This window comes from Ammospiza nelsoni, chromosome 30, assembly GCF_027579445.1.
Source record: "Ammospiza nelsoni isolate bAmmNel1 chromosome 30, bAmmNel1.pri, whole genome shotgun sequence".
NCBI lineage: Eukaryota > Metazoa > Chordata > Aves > Passeriformes > Passerellidae > Ammospiza > Ammospiza nelsoni.
The window spans coordinates 3,956,272-3,979,130 of NC_080662.1; the positions used below are offsets into that span (position 1 = coordinate 3,956,272).

At 46.0% G+C, this 22,859-nt stretch overlaps 1 protein-coding gene across 1 annotated transcript in view; it reads right to left on the reverse strand.

Annotated features, from left to right (window-relative positions):
- LOC132085299 (zinc metalloproteinase-disintegrin-like NaMP) overlaps nucleotides 1-22,859 on the reverse strand; it is a 75,066-nt gene that overhangs the window by 22,891 nt on the left and 29,316 nt on the right. Inside the window, exons 2-7 of the mRNA XM_059490675.1 lie at nucleotides 5,654-5,754; nucleotides 4,992-5,068; nucleotides 3,461-3,539; nucleotides 1,803-1,879; nucleotides 1,108-1,303; nucleotides 602-664 (exon numbers count right to left, since the gene is read on the reverse strand). Of these exons, the coding sequence (XP_059346658.1) occupies nucleotides 602-664; nucleotides 1,108-1,303; nucleotides 1,803-1,879; nucleotides 3,461-3,539; nucleotides 4,992-5,068; nucleotides 5,654-5,754 (593 nt within the window). The remainder of the gene's footprint in view (nucleotides 1-601; nucleotides 665-1,107; nucleotides 1,304-1,802; nucleotides 1,880-3,460; nucleotides 3,540-4,991; nucleotides 5,069-5,653; nucleotides 5,755-22,859) is intronic.

The window sequence follows — 22,859 nt, forward strand, 5'->3', positions numbered from 1 at the left end:
ATCAGGATATTCCCTTCCAAATCAGGATATTCCTTCCAAACCAGGATATTCCCTTCCCAATCAGGATATTCCCTTCCAAATCAGGACATTCCCTTCCAAATCAGGACATTCCCTTCCAAATCAGGATATTCCCTTCTATTCAGGATATTCCCTTCCAAATCAGGATATTCCCTTCCAAATCAGGATATTCCCTTCAATTCAGGATATTCCCTTCCCAACCAGGATATTCCCTTCAAAATCAGGATATTCCCTTCAATTCAGGATATTCCCTTCCAAATCAGGACATTCCCTTCCAAATCAGGATATTCCCTTCTATTCAGGATATTCCCTTCTATTCAGGATATTCCTTCCAAATCAGGATATTCCCTTCAATTCAGGATATTCCCTTCAATTCAGGATATTCCAGCAGGACAAGCACTGCAAGGTCTTTTCTGAATTCCTGCCATCTCCAGGTGGGAATTTCAAATGGAATCCCCTTTAGAAATCCCATTTCCCAGCCAGGCCCTCATAGCTCTTGTAGGAGCCCAGGAATACGAGTTGGGGTGCCCTGGGAAGCTCCTGTGGGGCTGATCAAACATGAAATAATAATTCCAAAACTCACCAAAGCATTGTCTGCAACAACATAGAGCTCCAGGTACTTCTTTGATTTCAGGTAGGCTTTCATCTAAAGGAATCATGGATTAAAAATTACTTTTAAGAGCTTTTCCTATCCCAACCTCTGCAGTTTCAAAGCTGTTTGTTAATTACTGAGGGGATTTCTTTGGCCAGGTCATTCAGAAGGGACTGGTTTGGGTTTAAATGATAAGAAGTAGGTTGGATATTTAAATTTTTATTCAGATATAGAAGGTAAAATAGATATTAATGGGTATTTAGGTGCTAAAGGTGCACTGGGCACCTGTTAATAAAGGCAGGAAGGTTTAACTCAGCTGGTGACTGTGAAATCTCAGATCTGGAACATTTTGTTCAGGTTTTTAGATCTGATCCCACTTCCCTGTGTTTAAACAGCTCCTTTGTGAAGGTGCCACCAGACCAAGTGGGATTTGGGCTATTTAGAGTTTTCCAGTGGCCACAAGTCCCCTTTTTGTGATGGGACAGCCATGTCCTTACCTCTGGGCTGTTGCTGGACCTGAAGATGGCCTTGATGGGGTCACTGGAGTCCTGTTCCCAGGAGTTGTTGACCAGCCCACAGGTTTTGATGGGCTCTTGTTTCAGGGCCTCGTATTTATAAACCACGTGCTCATCCCTGTCCGAGGCTCCCAGGGGCTCAATGAGGAACTTCTGGCCACGGGTCTCAAAATAGCCACTAAAAAATGGGTTGGAATGTGAGGTTTTGGATCAAGGGAGCATTTAGCCCAAGCACAGAGACCCTTGGAATATTCCAGCAGCCTGAGGCAGAATGCAACAGTTTAGAAACAGAAATTAATTATGGAAGATTTGGGTGCTCTCAGTCAAAGAGAAGCTGGGTTTGGAATTAATTTGATTTATTAATTTTATCAATTTTTATTAATTTGATTTAAATTTGGGGGGGGGGGGGTTGTGCTGACAGAAGTGGTTGAAAAGTGGATTTCATTCCAGTGGGAAATTCAAAGATGTTTTCATCCTGATTTGAAGTGAAAAGCTGAAATATTGTAAGGAACTAACAGTAATTATTTTTCTCCCTTCTCCCTCTGTTTTTCTTTGCGAAACAAGTTTCCCAAGCCTGAATAAAAGCTCACATGACTTCTTTCCATGCTGATCCTCTCCTATGGGAACATTTACCCCAGAAGCTGCACATTCTGCTCCTGGGACCCAGCCCCTCTCACCTGAGGCCTGTGCAGGTGCTGATGCTCGCCACAGACTCAGCATCACCCTCCACGTGGCCTCCATAGTAACAGTGATCCTGGTGGGAAAAAATCCTCAGAGTCAGCTTGGGGTGTCCATGGGCTCCACTGGATCCAGGGAGTTCAGAAAACAAATTAAACCATCTACAAATTACAATGAAGTGCACCACTTGAAGAAGTCTCCCATTAGGAAATGCTTAATAGGAATTTTAAAAGTTCATGACCATTTCCATGTTGGCTGTGGACTCATTATTTTTATCCTTCAACACACAAACTGTGACAAAAACCAACAATTCTGGGCTCTGGGCAAAGCACAGCACAGAAAAATAAGAATATTCCCACTCCCTGCTCCAAATTAAGCACACACTGCTGGGCTCTGCTCAATTAAAGGCTATGTCAAATTATTTCCTTGAGCCCAAATTTCAAGGAAAGGCTTTTTAATTACCCATCAATTAAATGCATTCATTTCAGTGAGATTAAAATACAGGTATTATATTAAACATGGATAGGAGAAATTGTTTTGGGACTTAATTGGCTGAAGGATTTATGGTTTCTGTTCCTGTGTTCAAAGAGACTTCAAAGTCACTGAGGGCTTGAGGAGAATTTTACCCCAGTGTTTTCCTGAATGGAATTCTTAAGAATCTGTATCCAAGCCTTCATTCCCTGTGCCTTTTGCTTTCTTGTGTGGATTTTGATTTAACTTTGTAATTTCTTTGTCTTCCACCACAAAATGCCAACTTTGTTACAGGGAAAAAGACATCCTCAAAGGGAAAGTTACTGGGGAAAAGAGGAGGATTTATCTCCATCCTTTGGGGATACAAGAGGAAAAACTCCTGACCACAATCCAACATCCCCAGGGTAGGAATTCCCTGTTCAGCCCAGGTAGGGCTCTTCGAGTTTGTCTTTATCCAGGTTTTGCACTGGATTCATCGTGGAAATAATTGGAGCACTCAGAAAAAAATAACCCAAAATAATCAACCCAGAGTTCTTTATGCACATTTATTTCATTCAGAACCCTCCTAATTGCACCTAACAGAGAAAACTGAGCTTTGAATTCCATATTGTGCTGTCAAAACCCATCTCATGAGCTTGGAGGAGAACTTCAGGTGGGAGCTTTGGGGAAGATCAGTGTGCAGTGAATTAAAAAATCCCTTCAGCAGCAAGCCCCGTTTGTGTGCAGGTGCAGAAGTGATTTGTCAGGGCTCAGAGAAGGCAGCTGGGCTCACAGAGCGTGGCTGGAAACGTGAGCCAGGAGGAAACGGGGCCTTATCGGGCTGGGATCTCCCTGGGATCGGGGCAGAAATGGAGTCACGGGGCTGGCAGGTGGACCCAAGTGTGCGTGGCAGAGTCGGGAGCTTGAAAGCTTTGGGATGGCCCTGGCTCCCAATCAAAGGCTGGAATTCAACCCAGACATTGTTCAGCAGCCACGGAGTGGTGCCTTCTTGGAAGCCAAACCGTGGAGCTGATTCCCAACAGGCACCGGTGACCAACCCCAACTTTCCCATCCTTCATCCTAAATGGCTTCAAACCTGGATTTCAAACCTTTCCTTTCTGTCTCATGTCTCCCATTATTTCACAGATCCATGAATCTCATGGACCTCAAGACTGGAAGCAAAAGGGAGAAACCCTTCCTGTATTACCTTGATGCGAGGAGTTGTCGTTATTTGTCGGCCGTCAGCAGAATAAAGAGTTTCAGAATAATCCCCAGCCAGGAGATCCCTGCAAGAGCCAAGCAGTCATTACTCCAAGGAAATAAATTGTTGCCATGTAGAAATGAGGTGATGACACAGCACAGCGAGTATGTGGGGAATTCAAACAATTACTCAGGTTATTCTTAGTATCGGAGAAACTCGGGAAGCAAAAGCTGCAGGGAGGGGAATTCTGCTTGCTCATAATCCTTACTCAAACAAAAAGACTTTCCTAAAAGAAGAAAGCAATTAAAGTCTGCTGATTGCATTGGGATGAACTCATCTCCTGGCAGATCTGGATACAAATGTATAATTACATATTGATTTTATTTTTTTTTTTTTGGCCCTTTTTACATCTTCCTAAAAGCAGCACATCTGCAGTGACTCCTGTTTGGGCAACTCTCTTCCACTGCCACAATCCCATTTCTCTTCAAAGAACGGAATTTAGTACAACACATTTCCCTCCCTCCCCCCACTCCAAATATTTGGATTAGATTAAAACAGGGGCGAGCAGTTAATTATAGACTATCTTTCATGAACTGATTATGGCACTACTGTATTTGCACAGCCTCTGGAAAAGCACCCATTAACCCAGACTTGTTGGAGTGTGTGTTAATGTTCTGCTGGAGCCAGACTTTCCATTTCCAGGAAGATTCGGTCAATGCCAGGTTATATTTGGTAACTCCAGGTTCAAGAGAAGTAGTGCTAAGGTAAACATCTGTATCAGTTTATCTGTCTATCTATCTATCTATCTATCTATCTATCTATCTATCTATCTACCCATCTATAATTTAACTCTCTATATATCTGTCTAAAATATAGGGATATATAAATATAGAGCCACAGAATGATTAAGGTTGGAAAACACCTCCAAGATCATTGAGTCTGCCCTAGAATCATGGAATGGTTTGAGTGGGAAGGCACCTGAAAGCTCTTACACTTCCATGGGCAGGGAACCTTCCACTGTCCCAGATTGCTCCATCCTGGCCTTGGACACTTCCAGGGATCCAGGGCAGCCCCAGCTCCTCTGGGAATTCCATCCCAGCCCCTCCCCACCCTCCCAGGGAGGAATTTCTTCCTAATCTCCAGATTAAACCCTCTCTGTCTCAGTTTAAAACCAACCCCCTTGTCCTGTCACTTCAGGCCACAATTCTATAACCCAAAGACTGATCACAGAAAACTTGTGAAATAATAGAAAAATATCAAATATGCATTGGATTTAACAATTTAGGAAGGAAATGGGGGGAGCAGAGGTAGCAGGAGGTGAAGTCCCTCCATCATGGCAATGTCTCATCCCAAGCACTTCTTCCACATTCCCAAAACAGTGACAGGATTCTTTCCCTCCCCTTTTCTTTCCTTGCCATTGAAATGTTGCATTTACCAAACCCCTTCTGTTTCACAGGGCCCTGATTGCTGGTTTTTGGCAGGAACACCCTGCAGTGGCTCCCAGTGAGGAATAAGGGCAGAGCTGAGCTGAACCTACCGATTTTTTTGGAGCTGCAGCACCACTTCCTCTCCATTGGCTTTGATCCCATACTTCACTATGTCATCATATTTGCTCTGTAAACAGATTCAAGTGTCAGAAAATCCTCTGCTGCAGCTCCTGGCCTCAGCAGTGGTGTTATTGGAATGCCAGCCGTGTTCTTTTCCTCCTCCTCTCACCAAAAACAAGGATTCTGCCAGGAGCAGGATAAGCAGGAGGTCGCTCTGTTTGAGGGGTTTTAATTAGAGGAGCAAATTTGACTTTGCAAATTCATTTCTGCCTCCATAAGCACAAATCCTGCGTGCTTGGGAAAGGGCTGAGGGTTCAGACACTTCCACAACACCTTCTGGAATTGCACAGAATTGCTGCTTTTAATTATTGGTTTCATTTAAGCCAAATTCAAGTGCCCACAGGTAATTAAAACTCTGAGTAGTATCAAACCCCACATCTTTGCAGAGACACAAGTTCAGAGATGGCCTTAGGGGTTCTCTTCTCTGAGGACACCTCAGCTCATCCTCACTGAACACCACATCGCTTCTCCATGTTCGTCTTTTGGAAGAGCAAATGTTTGTCCAAATTCTCTTACCCTTGAATCCCAAGGGTGTTTTCGTTCCAGAAATCCTTCCCCATCTCCCAGAATCATCCAAAATTTGATCGCCTACCTCTGAGCTGGTTCCTGCAGCTCTCCTGTGCACCGCGTGCAGTTTCTGCGGGTAAACGATTTCATAATGTTCAGCTCCAGAGAACTTCTCCCTGCTGCTCCCTGGGGATTGATGAAAACACCATTTTAATTTATTAAACACCCAATTTTATGGCTGGCCAGGTGATTCTTTGGGTTCTTGCAGCACCTTGTGCTCCCCTGCTTTGCTGCATCGCCTGATCCAACACAATTTCGGTGCATTTTGGAGGAGTTGCCCTCCCTGTCAACTTCCAGGTGTCCAAACATTTCTTGCAGTTCCCTTTGTGTTTCTTCCCCCAGCTCTGAGCCGTTCAAGTCCCAACAGGCCAGCCCAGCCATGCCAGTGCAGCCTTTCCCTCTGCATTTCCCAGTGACATGAATGGATGGATTTGGGTTTGTGGAATGAGCAATCTCCAAATCTCAGCACGTGACAGACAGGCCCAGACTGCCTCTGCACCAGCAGATAAACTTACACAATGCCAGGTCTGCAACAAGATTCCTGCTTTGGAAGGCTCTGGCACATAAATAACTGTGGCAGAACTCTAAGAGAGGTTGGTAATAAATAATTACAACTTTTACCTCTTGAATTGGGTTGAAGGAGGGACAGCAGAAGGCTGGGTGAGACATTTGGACATGGCCAGGTAAAATAATGGGAGATAGGGAGGAAATCAGGAAAATCTTGATGGTGCAAGGAATCCAGGAGGTTCCTTAACATCATTTTGAGTGGTCTTATAGGTCTGGAGGAGTTGTAAAGAGCTGGGTGAGGAAATGCAAGGCTGATATAAATCATTTCTTTTTGTTTTCTGCTCTGAAGCTCAGCAAATGTGGAGCAAAGTCAATTTGGGGCCTGCCCTGGGTACACCCTGCAGTCCATCCTGGCAGCTGGGGCCAGGTTTTGGTAAAACAGAGTCAGGAAAAGGATGGTTGGTTTGCACCAAGGCAACAGCAGCTTTTGGATACCCCTGAACTCTTTAATCTACAAATGGGAATTTCATCTGAATTGGTGAATCCTTGAGGGCCTGTATTTCAAAAATAAACCAACAACAAAAACCCCCCTCAGCTGCCCAGAAAGCCAATGAAATCCCACAAAAACAAAGGAGCAAAGCACCTCCCATGGTAATTCCTGCCCCAGGGCCAGGTTTTTCCAGGAGAGAGGCCTCCAATTACTGTAATTTTCTCTCTGGAACAGGAGAGCACACCCTCGTGCAAATTGTGGCAGTAAAACAAACGGATCCATTCTTTTATCACTGATTTATTTGATTCAACCCTTTCCAAAAGTAATTGCAGAGCAAACCTGGTTGTATCTTGATAAAGCTGTTGATTTAATGGTGCACAGGGATCCTGTGGCAGCTGAGCTGTTGCACCAAGCACGTGCTGGGAGCAGCTACCAGGTGTAACTTTACTCCTGCCACTCACAACAGTGGTTTATTTTTTTTTTTTAAGCAACTAATTATGTTTATTTTCCAAAAAAAATCTGCTGCTTTTCAGATTTCTCTGCACAGGCCTCAAGTGTGTCCTTGTGCAGCAATCTCAGGAATGTTTCAGGCCTCTTGGAACACAGATCCCCAATTTTATCTCTCCACACCCTTTGTGCAACTCCAGCCCAGAGAGTTCAAGTTAAGGCAAGGTTTAAAGGGAGGCTCAGGACTAAACTCATCCCTTCCCTGCAGTCTGATCCAGACAGAATTTCGAGGAAAACTGGTTGGTTTTGTTTGGAATGAATCCTTTCTTCGAGTTTCTTAACCAGTGCATTGTCTTTGCTGCCTTCAGGCTTTGTCTCAAGCTTGAAGGAGGAAGGAAATTCCTTGGGCCTCCTACAACAACTTGTAATAAGGAAAACATAATTGTGTGCTTTTCCAAGGGCTTCAACCAGCACAAAAAATCATTAAGGAGGATTTTATTGACAATGAAATTGTGGTTTTGTCAAGGCAAAAATGGTAACACCTTAATGGTGTGCACATTTTTGGATATTCTGTGCAAAAAACCAAATTAAAGATTTGTGCCTGAATGCTAATTCTATGTTTAATTATGGATATAAATGCTGTACATGTTTGTGCAGGCCAAGCCCTGAAAAATTCCATTCCCTGTCGACAGGAATCAAAAGAAATTGTTGGGAAAAAAAGTGGGATCTGTTCAGGTGGAGTCATTTGAACATAACCTGAAGAATCATATAAATAAAGGGTGATCAATACTTTAAATCAGGTAATTGCAATTGAATTCATACAGAAATCTGTTATTTTATGGCCAAAATGCTGATAAATTGGTGTAATTGGATAAATTGGCCTCTCACTTTCAGGGTAAGTATTGCTTTAGTGGCTCACAAAACCAACCAGTTGAGGGTCTTCAGGCAATTTATGGTCACCTTTCAAACAAGTAAATGCTGCTCTAAGTAAAGAATTACAGTGAATTGCTACAAGCAGAAAATCCCAAATATCCCTAACTCCATTTCCCAAAGGCTTTCACTCGCCATTGCTCCCTATTATCTCCCAGTTAATAATTAAAATTTCATACAGCATTATCCATAACAAAACTGGTGAAGGGCTAAAACAAAAAGTGCAGTACCTTGTTGGAGGAGATGCAGCAGAAGCGCAGAAATGAGGAGGATTTTCATGCTCTGGGGTTCCTGGGGTGGGGATGTGGCGATCCCAGCGTGGCCCTGTCCGTGAGCTGCTCTGGGCTGGGAGTGAGAGGCAGGGACGGGCTCAGCTTTATTCCTGCTCCTGCAGGAGGAAGTGTTTGCTCAAGGTGTTGCACAACACCCAAGGCACAGAGTGTTACGGCGAGAGGAGTTCCTGCTGCTGGGTCCCTGCCCCAAACATCGGGACAGGGATCGACCGCTGCTTGGATTGGCTTCCCTGAAAATGGGGAAAAGGAAATGATTAACACCAATCAATCAATAAATCAATAAATAGGGAGATAGGAGCTGTCATTGAGTTATAGAATGGTTGGGCTGGTCCTAGTTCCATCTGTTCATGGTCTGACTGGTAAAAGCTGAAATAAAACCAGTGGAATGTCAAGGAATGGGAGAATTCCCAGGATGTTTGGGGTAAAATAGGTCAGCAGGGCTGGGGGCAAAGCTGTGCTTTAATTCTGGGTATTTACCCCAGAATCTGCTCAGTGAATCACTGACAGAATAAACACTGAGCAGAGCCTCTGCTGCCCTGTCACCTCTGTTAGTAATGTTTGCTTCAGGCTCAGGTGAGTCAGTGGAGGAGGCAGAGCAGTGAATGATCCAGGTGAGGATCTGTCCAATAATAATCCAAAAATCTCTGCCAGAAAAGGACCCCACTGACTCAGTCAGCTGTAATAAAGGAGTGACAAAATTGCTCAGGCTACAAGTGTCAATGCAGAACTGCTTTAGGGAAGTTGAACTTTTTCTGGGTTAAAATAGGGGTTACAGAGTACAGAGAACTGGAGTGGATCATCTGGATATAAATTTATATTCATACATGGCAGTGCCAGCAATAAACATGACAAGGTAATTTATATATTCATAATTTATATTAGTTTATAAATGAGTAAATATATCTGCATAAATCTCCAGGGGAATTAAATCCACAGGAGAATTTTACTGCCATTACTCTTATCACATAAGCATTAGTAAATAACTATTTCTCTGTTGAAAAGTTCTGATTTTTTGAAAATTTTTAGGCCAAACTTTCCCCTCAGATTTTTGCCGGATCTCCAGACGTTCTGAGACAGATTGGGAGCTGCAAACAGATGGGTTTGGGCTTTTATTAAGTGTAGGATGGTGCTAATTGATAACAATTTTTGGCAGCTGCTTGTTTGCGACACTTCAGTCAAATATTTCAACTCATGTTGGCACCCCAGGTTAGGAAAGAGGCCTCCAGGGAAAGAATTCATGCAGGGTTTGGGCATCTCCCTGCCCAGGTGCTCATCTGAGTTGCTCAAAATCAGACAGGAGCTGTGTCATTAAATTTAGGTCGGTGCCTTTTAAACTCTGTGGAGATGAAAGGAGGACAATTCAGTGTTTTAAATGTTCTATGAATAAAAATAAGCTGGGCATTCTTGGACTGCATCCCTGCCTCGCAAAAAAATAAATAATTAAGAGAAATTACTGTGAACAACTGGTTTTAAAAACAAGTGGCTGCTGGCCAAGCATTGATCTCAGCTCATTCTCTCAGCATGACGCACGTGAAAATGATGTGTGACCCCTCCATCTCCAGAGTTAATGCTCTTAATAAACTCTGCTTTCCAGCAGGATGGAAGAGAGAGTTCCATCCCAACAAAGGGCTGGCAGGAAGAAGGGAATGTGAGGGGATGAAGGTCTTGGGGAGACTTGAAAGGGAATGGGATGTAATTTCCTTTAGTGACTGGAGAAGCTTTTGATGTTTCTGCCCTCGCTTCAGTGATTCTGGAATAATCTGATCCTGGCTTCTTCCCCTGGAGGTGCTCACAGAGCTGTCCTTGAGGTCTCAGATGGCTTGGGAATTTTTGAATCCACTAAACAACTGGGCAAAGTCCAAGTGAACAGTTTTCATGTTCCTAGGGGGTAAAACTGGATGGCAAGTTTGTCTCAACATTTAGTAGTTGAATATTGGTGGATTTAACACAAATGCTCCCAGTGCAATTAAAGAAGAAGCAGCAAAATGTGAATGTCACCCCTACACTGAGGATCTGCACGAGTCCTGCCTGGGTTGGAAGTAAAAGGAGAGTTGTGTGGGCAGCACTTGGCAGAGCTCAGGACAAATCCAGGCCTGAATCACTGCTCTGCTTCTGCCTCGTCCCAAAGTTCGTGGTGAACAAGATTTGGAAAGGTACTGAGGCACCAAACAGGGATTTTCAGGAGTAACCAGAGTCTCCTCCAGCAGACCCACGTTCAGCCACCCTGAGACAGAGCTGAGCAGCTGAGGGCCAGGACTGTGCTTGGTTCTGTTCCTGGTTCTTTTCCTGGTCCCCATCTACCCCAGGACCACATCCTTGTCCTCTGGGAGCAGGGAAGGGATGGGGGATTGCACAGGCAGCCACGGCTCTATTGTATCACTGCTCAGTCACCTGCCTTCCTCCTGCCTCCATTCCCCTCTCCCAAGCCTCCTGCAGGTTATTTTTCTCCAGAATACAAATAAAAGCACACGGCTTCACCTCTGTGTTCCACACCTTCGCTGCCCTTGGCTTCCTCCATCTATTCCCAGCTGCATTCCAGTGTCCCCACAACCTGCCTCTCCCTGGAGCCCCATCCCTTCCTCTCCACTTCCAGAGGGATCCAAAACCCATTGGAGTCAACAGAACATTTTCTGTGGCCTTTCAGGACCTTGGATCCACTCTTGGATAAGCTCCGTTCCTCTTTAAAAGCTCTTCTTTGTATAAAGCTTTCCCTTGTGCTTGCCTCTGTCGTCTCACACATTCCCAAAGTGAATAATCCTCCTCTTCCTCAATGACCAGCCCTCAGTGTTTTGCTTTCTGGTGTTTTGTTGAAGGAAATGATCCAATTGTTGCTTTTGACCTGAATGTTTGGAAAAGTTCTCTCCCTTGCAGCTGTTCATTACCAGCTCCTCAGCTTAAATGCAATGTTTGTACTACCAGGCTTTAATATAAAGTAAATATAATCTTTTCTCACTGAAATGATGATTGAAACTACCTTAGTAAGCAGCAGCTGAGTTGTTTTTGCTGTGTATTTAATCAGGTCACAGTCTGTCATCTGAGCCTGACTAATGAAACCTCATCACAAATATTTAACGTCTTGGCAGCACTTTTTGCTATAAGATCACAGACATGTTTGGTGTTACAAGTGTGTGGCTTCCTTCCTTCCTTCCCTTTTCTTTGAAATGAAAGGCCAAAAATCAGTTACTTCATCTTCCCCCTTCATTAGCTCCATTTTGCTTAATTAGCCTGCCCCAGGGTGATGGAGGCTGTGCAGCTCCAACCACTGCAGGCTGCGAGGAGTTAACTGAAGGCACGGGACCTTGTCATGGATTTCTCAAGAGTCACGAACTTCTTGTAAGTCCTTAACTGGATTAAAGTGATTTTTGAAGGTTGAATTCTCCTCAGAACACACCTGCAGCCCATTTCTGGCAGTGGCGCCTGTTGTGTAATTGTGTGCACACGTCCGAGCTGTTTAATGTTCTCCACAGCACGAGTCACAAAGCAGATCATGGTGAATTAAGGAGCCTTTTTGTTTTTTTGCAGGTGTTGCTTCTGGTATTGTTAATCCTGGTCCTACGTGAGGGCTGGCTCCCTTTTCCCAAGGGACGGGGAATTCTGCCTGCTCCTACGTGGGGTTGAGCACAATTCTCTGCTGGCTGGAGTCCACCAGGGCTCTGCTGGCCAGGCACGAGGGCTCTGTCCTCAGAATTCAGAGGGGTGTGGGCAGACCCAGAATCATGGAATGGCCTGGACTGGAAGGGACTTTAACCATCATCCTGCCCCAAACCGCCTTCCATGGGCAGGGAACCTTCCACTGACCCAGACTGCTCCAGCCTGGCCTTGGACACTTCAGAGATCCAGGGTCAGCCACAGCTCCTCTGGGAATTCCATCCCAGCCCCTCTCCACCCTCACAGGGAGGAATTTCTTCCCAATATCCCATCTAAACCTACTTTCTATCAGCTGGAGGTCATTTCCCCTTCTCCTGCCCTCCAGGGCCTTGTCAATAGTGTCTCCTCACCCTGTAGGCCCCTACAGTTAATCATGGGAGGCCACAGTGAGGCCACCCCAAAGCTGCTCCTCTCCAGGCTGGGCAATCCCAGCTCTCCCAGCAGAGCTGCTCCATCCCTCTGATCACCCTGGTGCCTCCTCTGGACCTCTCCAACACCTCCAGGTCCCTCCTGTGCAGGGCCCAGGGCTGCAGCAGCTCTGCAGGTGAGGCCTCACCTGAGTGGATCCAACCCTCGGCCTCCATGAGGAGAATCTGGCCAGGCTGGACAGGGCTTGGAGCACCCTGGGACAGTGGAGGTGTCCCTGCCCATGGCAGGGGTGGAATGGGATGGACTTTGAGGTCCCTCCCAACCCAAACCATCCCATAATTCTGTTTTCACATCTCTCAGCAGATGCTGCAGGAACAGCCCTGAACTCTGGGAATCTGCTGGGCAGGGAGGGCTGGAGGGACAAGACACAGGGAATCACCTGAGTGGATCCAACCCTCGGCCTCCATGAGGTGAATCTGGCCAGGCTGGACGGGATTGGAGCACCCTGGGACAGTGGAGGTGTCCCTGGCATGGTAGGGAGTGGCACTGGATGGGCTTTAATGTCACCCCAACCCAAATTATTCCACCATTCTGCCCATGCTCTCCCTCTCTCACCCCCACATTGCCATGGAAGGCTTTGCAGCTGCCTTTTCCCCTCACGTGGCTCTGCCTCAGCCAGGCACTGAGCTCCTCTCTGACCCCTCACAGGAGCTCAGGGAGAGCAGCCCAGCGTGTTTTGTGTCCTGGCAAACAAGAAAGGGGAAGCAGAACCCTCTCACCTGGATAATCTCAGTCTCCAGCCCGATGGAATCTGCTCTTCCCACACGGAGAGCAAACAGAGATCACCTCACTGAGTCATCCCTGCCCATGCTCAAGGCCAGAGCAGAACAAAGGAGCGACTGTCCAGCCTGGGCTCCTCTGCAGCACAGGCTCTGCCTGCCATGGCAACCAGTGACCCAAACCTGAGGCTCTGCCATGGCAACCAGTGACCAAAACCTGAGGCTCTGCCATGGCAACCAGTGACCCAAACCTGAGGCTCTGCCATGGCAACCAGTGACCCAAACCTGAGGCTCTGCCATGGCAACCAGTGACCCAAACCTGAGGCTCTGCCATGGCAGTCAGTGACCAAAACCTGAGGCTCTGCCATGGCAGTCAGTGACCAAAACCTGAGACTCTGCCATGGCAGTCAGTGATCAAAACCTGAGACTCTGCCATGGCAATCAGTGACCAAAACCTGAGCTCTGCCATGGCAATCAGTGACCAAAACTGAAGCTCTGCCATGGCAGTCAGTGACCAAAACCTGAGGCTCTGCCATGGCAATCAGTGACCAAAACTGAAGCTCTGCCATGGCAGTCAGTGACCAAAACCTGAGGCTCTGCCATGGCAATCAGTGACCAAAAGCCCCCTGTGCACAAGGAGCCACCAGCCAGGCTCTGCTTGGACCAGCTGAGAAGGTGCTTGAGGAAAACAGCCCTACAGGTCCAGGTGTCCATGGGGGGGTGGGACAGCCCCTGAGTGGCTCCAGGGATTCCTTTACACCGTCCTGTGAGATCTTGGGAACAGCTTGTCCAGAGCAGCTGTGGCTGACCCTGGATCCATGGAGGTGTCCAAGGCCAGGCTGGACAGGGCTTGGAGCCCCCTGGGATGGTGGAAGGTGTCCCTGCCCATGGCACAGGGTGGAATGAGATGATGTTAAAGTCCCTTCCAACCCAAATGTTCCAGGATTTCAAGATCATTTGCACTGAGCAGGTGCAAATGCAGTTAGGCCTCCCTTGCACCTCCCTCTTATTAACAAAAACCAGACCCCAGACTAACAGTACCCACCTTTAATGCAAAGCTTTATACACTTAAAAGCAGCACTTAAACCACTTGGACAATGGGGTAAATTTGAATATTTTGGCCTGTTGGAGCATTCCCATCTTAGGGATGAGTGAACTGGAGTTCAGATGGGGTGGGGTTCTCTGCAGTGCCCACCCAGCCTGGTGGAAATCCTGAAGGAGAGCTTTGGGCTATGTGGAACAGAGCTCAGGATGAGCTTCACCCCTTGAGAGGGGACACAGACTTAGGGAGGCATTTCCCAGCTGGGTTTGCTGGTTTGCCACTTTACTGAGCTGCTGGTTTGATGTTTCAGTGAGAGCAAATCTATTGAAAGCAAAATAAATGTTGAAAAAAACATGAGAAATGTAAAACTGAGAAAGCAAAGAGAACCAAATTGATTATTTCTTTATTTATCTATTTATTTATTTGAATCTCCTGGTCCCTATTATTTTTGTGGCCTGGTTGACAGCTGAAGACTGGGAGTTGGCAGTCCTGAGTCTTGACCTGAATATTTCTTTCCCCAAAGAGGCTGCAAGCTGTCTGAAGAGGGAATTAAAGGAGGGGAATTAAAGCAGGTTTACTGAGTGAGTGAGTTAATCCTGGTTTACTGTAACAGGACTTTGGAGAGCTCAGGACTAAAGCCTCAAAGCCTCCCAGGAAGTTTGTAGAGGCATAAGGAATTGTTCTGAGGCCCAAAGTCTTCTCTTCAATGAAGCAGCCTAAGGCCTCCTCTGATGATCTTGTGTTGCTTCTGGACATCTGAGAGAAAACTGGTTATAAAGGAAAAGGGAAAAATGAAAGGAAAAAAAAGAGAGGAAGGAAGGAAGGAAGGAAGGAAGGAAGGAAGGAAGGAAGGAAGGAAGGAAGGAAGGAAGGAAGGAAGGAAGGAAGGAAGGAAGGAAGGAAGGAAGGAAGGAAGGAAGGAAGGAAGGAAGGAAGGAAGGAAGGAAGGAAGGAAGGAAGGAAGGAAGGAAGGAAGGAAGGAAGGAAGGAAGGAAGGAAGGAAGGAAGGAAGGAAGGAAGGAAGGAAGGAAGGAAGGAAGGAAGGAAGGAAGGAAGGAAGGAAGGAAGGAAGGAAGGAAGGAAGGAAGGAAGGAAGTGTCGGAAGGAAGTGTCGGAAGGAAGGAAGGAAGTGTCGGAAGGAAGTGTCGGAAGGAAGGAAGGAAGGAAGGAAGGAAGGAAGGAAGGAAGTGTCGGAAGGAAGGAAGGAAGGAAGGAAGGAAGGAAGGAAGGAAGGAAGGAAGGAAGGAAGGAAGGAAGGAAGGAAGGAAGGAAGGAAGGAAGGAAGGAAGGAAGGAAGGAAGGAAGGAAGTGTCGGAAGGAAGGAAGGAAGTGTCGGAAGGAAGGAAGGAAGTGTCGGAAGGAAGTGTCGGAAGGAAGTGTCGGAAGGAAGTGTCGGAAGGAAGTGTCGGAAGGAAGTGTCGGAAGGAAGGAAGGAAGGAAGGAAGGAAGGAAGGAAGGAAGGAAGGAAGGAAGTGTCGGAAGGAAGGAAGTGTCGGAAGGAAGGAAGTGTCGGAAGGAAGTGTCGGAAGGAAGTGTCGGAAGGAAGTGTCGGAAGGAAGTGTCGGAAGGAAGTGTCGGAAGGAAGGAAGGAAGTGTCGGAAGGAAGGAAGGAAGTGTCGGAAGGAAGGAAGTGTCGGAAGGAAGGAAGTGTCGGAAGGAAGGAAGTGTCGGAAGGAAGGAAGGAAGGAAGGAAGTGTCGGAAGGAAGGAAGGAAGTGTCGGAAGGAAGGAAGGAAGTGTCGGAAGGAAGTGTCGGAAGGAAGGAAGGAAGGAAGTGTCGGAAGGAAGGAAGGAAGTGTCGGAAGGAAGTGTCGGAAGGAAGTGTCGGAAGGAAGTGTCGGAAGGAAGTGTCGGAAGGAAGTGTCGGAAGGAAGTGTCGGAAGGAAGGAAGGAAGGAAGGAAGGAAGGAAGTGTCGGAAGGAAGGAAGGAAGTGTCGGAAGGAAGGAAGGAAGGAAGGAAGGAAGGAAGTGTCGGAAGGAAGGAAGGAAGTGTCGGAAGGAAGGAAGGAAGTGTCGGAAGGAAGGAAGTGTCGGAAGGAAGGAAGTGTCGGAAGGAAGGAAGTGTCGGAAGGAAGTGTCGGAAGGAAGTGTCGGAAGGAAGGAAGGAAGGAAGTGTCGGAAGGAAGTGTCGGAAGGAAGTGTCGGAAGGAAGTGTCGGAAGGAAGTGTCGGAAGGAAGTGTCGGAAGGAAGTGTCGGAAGGAAGGAAGGAAGTGTCGGAAGGAAGGAAGGAAGTGTCGGAAGGAAGGAAGGAAGTGTCGGAAGGAAGGAAGGAAGGAAGGAAGGAAGGAAGTGTCGGAAGGAAGGAAGGAAGTGTCGGAAGGAAGGAAGGAAGGAAGGAAGGAAGGAAGGAAGGAAGGAAGGAAGGAAGTGTCGGAAGGAAGGAAGGAAGTGTCGGAAGGAAGGAAGGAAGTGTCGGAAGGAAGGAAGTGTCGGAAGGAAGGAAGTGTCGGAAGGAAGGAAGTGTCGGAAGGAAGTGTCGGAAGGAAGTGTCGGAAGGAAGTGTCGGAAGGAAGTGTCGGAAGGAAGTGTCGGAAGGAAGTGTCGGAAGGAAGTGTCGGAAGGAAGTGTCGGAAGGAAGGAAGGAAGTGTCGGAAGGAAGGAAGGAAGTGTCGGAAGGAAGGAAGGAAGTGTCGGAAGGAAGGAAGGAAGGAAGGAAGGAAGGAAGGAAGGAAGGAAGTGTCGGAAGGAAGGAAGGAAGTGTCGGAAGGAAGGAAGGAAGGAAGGAAGGAAGGAAGGAAGGAAGGAAGGAAGGAAGGAAGGAAGGAAGGAAGGAAGGAAGGAAGGAAGGAAGGAAGGAAGGAAGGAAATCCTTGAGTGGAATAGCTGAGAAATGAAGGTAAGTGGGTTGAGCCCAGAGATTTGGCCATGGAGTGCTCAGTTGTACAGGGACAGCTCCTGGACTCCAAACTCCCACAGAAAGTGATCCCTCACCTTGTGATCAGAACTGGTTTCTGTGGCTCACCTTCCTGGGCCACCTCCTGTGCCCTGGAGCAGGACAGGCCCCGGGCACCAGAGGAGGAACAAAGGCCAAGCTCAGCCCTGTTTGCTCACTCCACGCACTGTTGTCTTCCATCAGATAAGCCCCTGGCCAGAGGATGGAATATTTCCAGATCCAAATCAGGCAGAAAAGAAGTGAGACTGCCAGACAAACAGCAGAGCTCTCGAGTTTCATCTGTCTGAGGAATGTTCCCGTCATATGATGGGGACCAGGCTGCCATTCCCAGGCACTGGGAGCCTTCTGGTTCCATCCTGCTCCAGGCTGTGCCTCTTGCTGCAGGTGCATTTTCCTGCGGCAGGATTTTACCCATGAAACAGCACAAGCAAGGGAAACAGCAAGGGAAATTTAGATTGGATGTTAGGGAAAAGTTTTTTCCTGAAAAAGTGATAAAGTTCTGGAAAGTTCTGCCTGTGGAGGTGGTGGAGTTGCCATCCCTGGTGTGTTTAACAAAGCCTGGATGTGGCACTGGGTGCCAGGGTATAGTTGAGGTGTTGGGGCTGGGTTGGACTGGATGATCTTGAAGGTCTCTTCCAACCCAGTGATTCTGTGAATTCTGATTCTGTGAAACTGGCAAAGAGGGATGAAGGAATTGGGTGCTGGGAGGAAAAGCCACCCCTGCCCAGTTGTGGCTCTGGAACTGCCGTGACAGGAGATGTGGGAGGGCTACAGGTGACAGGAGCCAGCCCTGAGGGGACACTCTGGGGGCTGGAGACTGGCAGGTGACAAAATCCTGTGGTGGCTTTTTACAGCCACACATCCAGAGAGGAGCAGGAGGTTATTCCATTCACCTGCCCTGTCAGAGAAACACAAACTTTGCAGCTTTTGCCTTCATTTTGCTTTCTAAGCTGGAACAAAGCCAGGATTTAATGGATGCCATTCAGCCAAAATCTATTCACCAGCTTTTCCTGCTTTCCCTGTGACTTTTGGCCAGTTGGAGTATTTTAATTGGAGGCAAAGCAAAGACTGTTTTAAAGGGCTGTGGGTACAGGAGCAGTTTTTAACCAGCCTGTCCAGAGTGCCTGTGCTGAGAGCCAGCCCAAGTGTGCACAGGCACCTTCCAAAGAAAATCTCCTCCCCAGTTATTACCTGCAGAAGGCAACATTCTGAAAATTAAATGGAGTAAAACAAACTTTTAAAAGCATTTAATTGAATTTGGCCAGTTTTACAGAATATCACATTTATTATCTGGTTACTTTTGAGCTGTAAATCCATTTTTTCCTGTTATTTTTGCTGTTTTGCTGGAGAAAACAATGAACACCATTTTTAGAGGGCAGAGTTAATGAAGGATTTCAGAGAAAAGGCAGTGCACAGCAGGAATTTCACTCCAGCTTCACACATCTCACCAGCACTGCAGGGGATATTCCATGTGCTCCATGGCAGGAATTCCAAGGTCAGTGCCTCGTGCTGTCATTGTCTTTCCTTGTTTTATCCCAGCTCGTGGCTGTGGCTTTGTAAAGCCACCAATCTCCCTCAGCTCGTTTGTTTGAGGCTCTGACAGCAGCAGGAAAGGTTCCCAAACCCCTGCTCTGGATGAAGGTGCTGTCAGCAAGCACTTGGCTCGGCAAAAGTGGCAAAGTTCTTGGGGTGTTTGCTAATCCTAACACAGCCACAAAAGCATGAATAAAAAGCAGAGAGAAAACCTCAGGAATTCCTTTCCTGCTGCTCCCAGTCCAAAGCAAGGATGGCTTTGAATTTGCACCGCTCTGAAGGAGGAACACCAGAGGCTCTGCTGGATGTGGAACTTTGAATCAAATCAAAAAGGTTGGAAAGGTCTTCCAAGACCATAAAATCCAACCTTCAACCAAATCCCAACCTTCAACCAAATCTCACCATTCGTGAGAACTTTGCTTGAGTTGTGGACACTTTTTGGGCATTTTCTGGACACTTCTTCCCTTGGTGCCACCGCTGTCCCTAAACGGAGCTTTCTAAGGGTTTCCTGCTGCCAAGGATGAATTTCTCACATCCACAAAGAACATTTTTCACACACAGCCTATGAACTGGTTCTGTTGGCATTGCCCCTGCAGGGGAAGGATTATGGAGAACATTCCAGGGGAAGGGTGGGGAACAGTGTCAGGGTAAGAGGAAATGGCCTCAGGTTGCCCCAGGATAGATATTAGGGGAAATTTCTTCACGAAAAGGGCTGGAAAGCCCTGGAATGGGTGGTAGAGTCCCCATCCCTGGAGAAGCTGCAAAAAATGTGTGGATGTGGCACTGGGGGATGTGGTGCTGGAATTGATCATCTTAATGGTCTTTCCCAGCCTCAGCAATTCCACGATTCAATGGGCTTTGACTTGTACCGAAAGACAGAATGAAATATCAAAAGAAACCAAAGAAATATCAAAACCAACCAAAGAAATATCAAAACCAAGCAAAGAAACTTTAAAACAAACCCCCAAAAAAAACCCTGAATTTCTGCTGTGAACTTGAACCTGTGGCTTCTCACCTGACTCTTGGTTTCGTTGGATGCAGAGCCAACATTTGGAGCCTTCCTGGTGTGTCTGTGTTGATAAGAGAGGAGGAGAATGGCCTGAGAGGATTAAACCCCTGAGCAAATACCCTGGGCAGTCTCTGCCTTTGTGCCTCTGGCCATTCTGGGTTAAACATTTCCAAGCTCCTTTCTTGAAATAAATCAGGAAGAGATTTCTGAGCTCGGATCTGATTCCCACCAAAATTAATGTGGGGTTTTTTTTTTCCTCTTGTTTTCAATCATAAAAATGTGAGAAGGGCACGGTGACCTTGGAAGCTTTTCAAGTTATGAATCTGAAGCTAGACTTTTTATTTTTTTAAATTTCATAAAACTTCATGCAAATATTTTTTTAAAAGAATATTTTGGTTTTCTTCTGAGCATCTTGGCCTTGGGCAGTCCTGGGCTAAAGAGTTCCAGAATGCTCCAAGAAAAGCTGATTTTGTTGTATTTCCACATTTACTGGTGCCATGAAGTGGTAAAACAGAGTTAATGAGAAAGAAATATTAAGGAATAAGATGTTTGGAGATGAAATTGCCCAAGTACTTACTAAATCAACCCTGTAACTTTTAAGGACTCTTGTCAGCTATGGAACACAAAAAAAAGGAATAAAAATTTTATATTGTTTATTCATGTTACAGGCACCCAATTTCCTGATAGATTCCAGGGTGAGTCCAATAAAGACATGAATAAAAGTAGAAAAATATCAGAGGAAATTCTATTTTCTTGAATTGCAATGGGTTCTTACTCTTTAATACATAAATAACTCCTAGGACTTTATTCCTCACTATAGGCTTTGATTTATTTTGCACTTAATTTTATATTTATATTACATTTAACTTTTTATATTTTTATTGCATTTTAAAAGCAAATAAACCCCACTTTTTAAATTTCCTCAGTATGAAATTTTACTGCATGTAATGAAACAGCATCACCAAAAGTTCCTCTGTGTGTTTAACCGTCATGGCTGCCAACATTCAGGAGAATTTGCAATCAAAGGTTGGGATTTGTTATGGCAGTTCCTCAGAAACTGGGTTGTGGCACTGGGATCCTTCAGGGGAATTGCTGTGGCTGAGCTCAGAGATAACCCAGCACCAAGAACAGGACTTTGGTCATGTTGGAAAAGGGGCTGGGCCACGATGGAACTGAAGTGGGAAAAGCCAAGGGATGGTGGGAAAAATGAAACTTCTGGGTAATTTATATCCATATTTGGGAAAACTGGTGTGAGTTTTCATCCCCAACTCCCACTCGTTTCTGTGGCAGCCAGATGTGTCACTCCCAACCACTGAGTTCTCTAAAATCTCTGGTTTCTGCTCTTTGGGGTGTTTTATCACTGCTGGAGGAGCAGTTTGGGGTCACGGAGTCACCAAGGCTGGAAATGACCTCCAGGGTCCCATCCCATCCAAACTTTGCCAAATCCCTGTTCCAAAGCTCCACATCTGCTCCCTTTGGTGACTCCAGCACCACCCTGGACCAGGCCTAACCCCTCCTCAGTGAAGAGATTTTTCCTAATATCCAGCCTGAACTCCCCTGGCACAGCTGGAGGCTGATTCTTGTTGGACTAAGCCCTTTTCTGACCCAGAGATAGAGCAACTGAGAGGCATTTTAAACACTTTTATTCCCTTTTCAGTCTCATGAGAAGGATGAGACAATACAGGCGTTATAATTCAACTATTTCCTAATTACAATACACTATAAGTGTAAGTATCCCACACCTCATCTCCTAGAAGAGCCTGACCCCCACCTCAAGCAAAATCTGGTTGCAGGGAGCAGCCTGGATCAATCCAGAGCTCTCAGGACATTCCTGCTTCCAGGGAACAGGGAATGAACCTGAACTGAGAATTAATTTCTATTGGATTTGCTGGGGGATGCCCTGGTGAAGGCAGGAATGATGAATCTGACTCCATGCTCTCACAAGGCTAATTTATTACTTTTTGGTACTATATTATATTAAAGAATACTATACTAAACTATACTAAAGAATACAGAAATGCTAAAAAGATAATAATGAAAACTCCTGACTCTTTCCATAGTCCCAACACAGCTTGGCCTTGATTGGCCAAAGAATGAAAACAACTCACAGCAGAATCCAATGGAACAATCCCCTGTGGGTAAACAATCTCCAAACACATTCCACATGAGCACAACACAGGAGAAGCAAATGAGGTAAGAATTGTTTTCCTTTTCTCTGAGGCTTCTTAGCTTCCCAGGAGAGAAATCCTGTGTGAAGGGATTTTTTTTCAGAAAATGTGAATGCCACAGATTTCTCTGTCATTATTCCAGGGAATGGGGAATGAAGCTGAATTAAGAGTTGATTTCTCTCTTGTTATTCCAGGGAAGGGAGAATGAACCTGAATTAAGAGTTGATTCCTTTCTTGTTATTCCAGGGAATGAACATGAATTAAGAATTGATTTCTCTCTTGTTATTCCAGGGAATGAACCTGAATTAAGAATTTATTTCTATCTTGTTATTCAAGGGAATGAACCTGAACTACGAGTTGATCTCTCTCTTGTTATTCCAGGGAATGAACCTGAACTATGAGTTGATTTCTCTCTTGTTATTCCAGGGAATGAACCTGAATTAAGAGTTGATTTCTCTGTTGTCATTCCCTAACCAGCAGAGACACAGAGGGGAAAGAGCCCAGGGTTAAACATTTCCCTTTAACCTCACATAATGAGCTTTTTGTTGGTGTTACTGTCATGTTCTGAGTAATCTCCTGCCCTGGCACCCCACCTTTATCCTGAGGAAAGGAAAAGCCTCTCCTTGGAAGAACAGGAGCTCGAGTGAGCAATGCCAAGTGCTGTCTGTGCTCAGCATCTCTGTAAGGGCTGGAAAATTCCAACAAAAGCTTTTGTGTGAGGGGTGTGGGAAAGCCCTGTGCTCGTGGTGACATCTGGAAAGTGAACCTGTGGCAGTTTATCCCATAACAAAGCAGGAACATCCCTGCAGTGACACTGGCTGCTCCTGATCTTTTTTTACACCCATTAGGGCAGAAATGTCAGGGAATCCTGTGTGGTATTTGCTGGGGTGCCCAGGACAAAGGAGGAATTGAGAATCTGATTCCATGTTTTTAGAAGGCTAATTTATTATTTTATGTACTTATATAAAAGAATGCTATACTAAACTATACTAAAGAATAGAGAAAGGATGCAGACAGAAGGCTTCACAAGATACCAACTAAAAACTCAAGACTGACTCCTCAGAGTCCAATACAGCTGATGGTGATTGGTAATTAGGTAAAAACAATTCAGATGAAACAAATC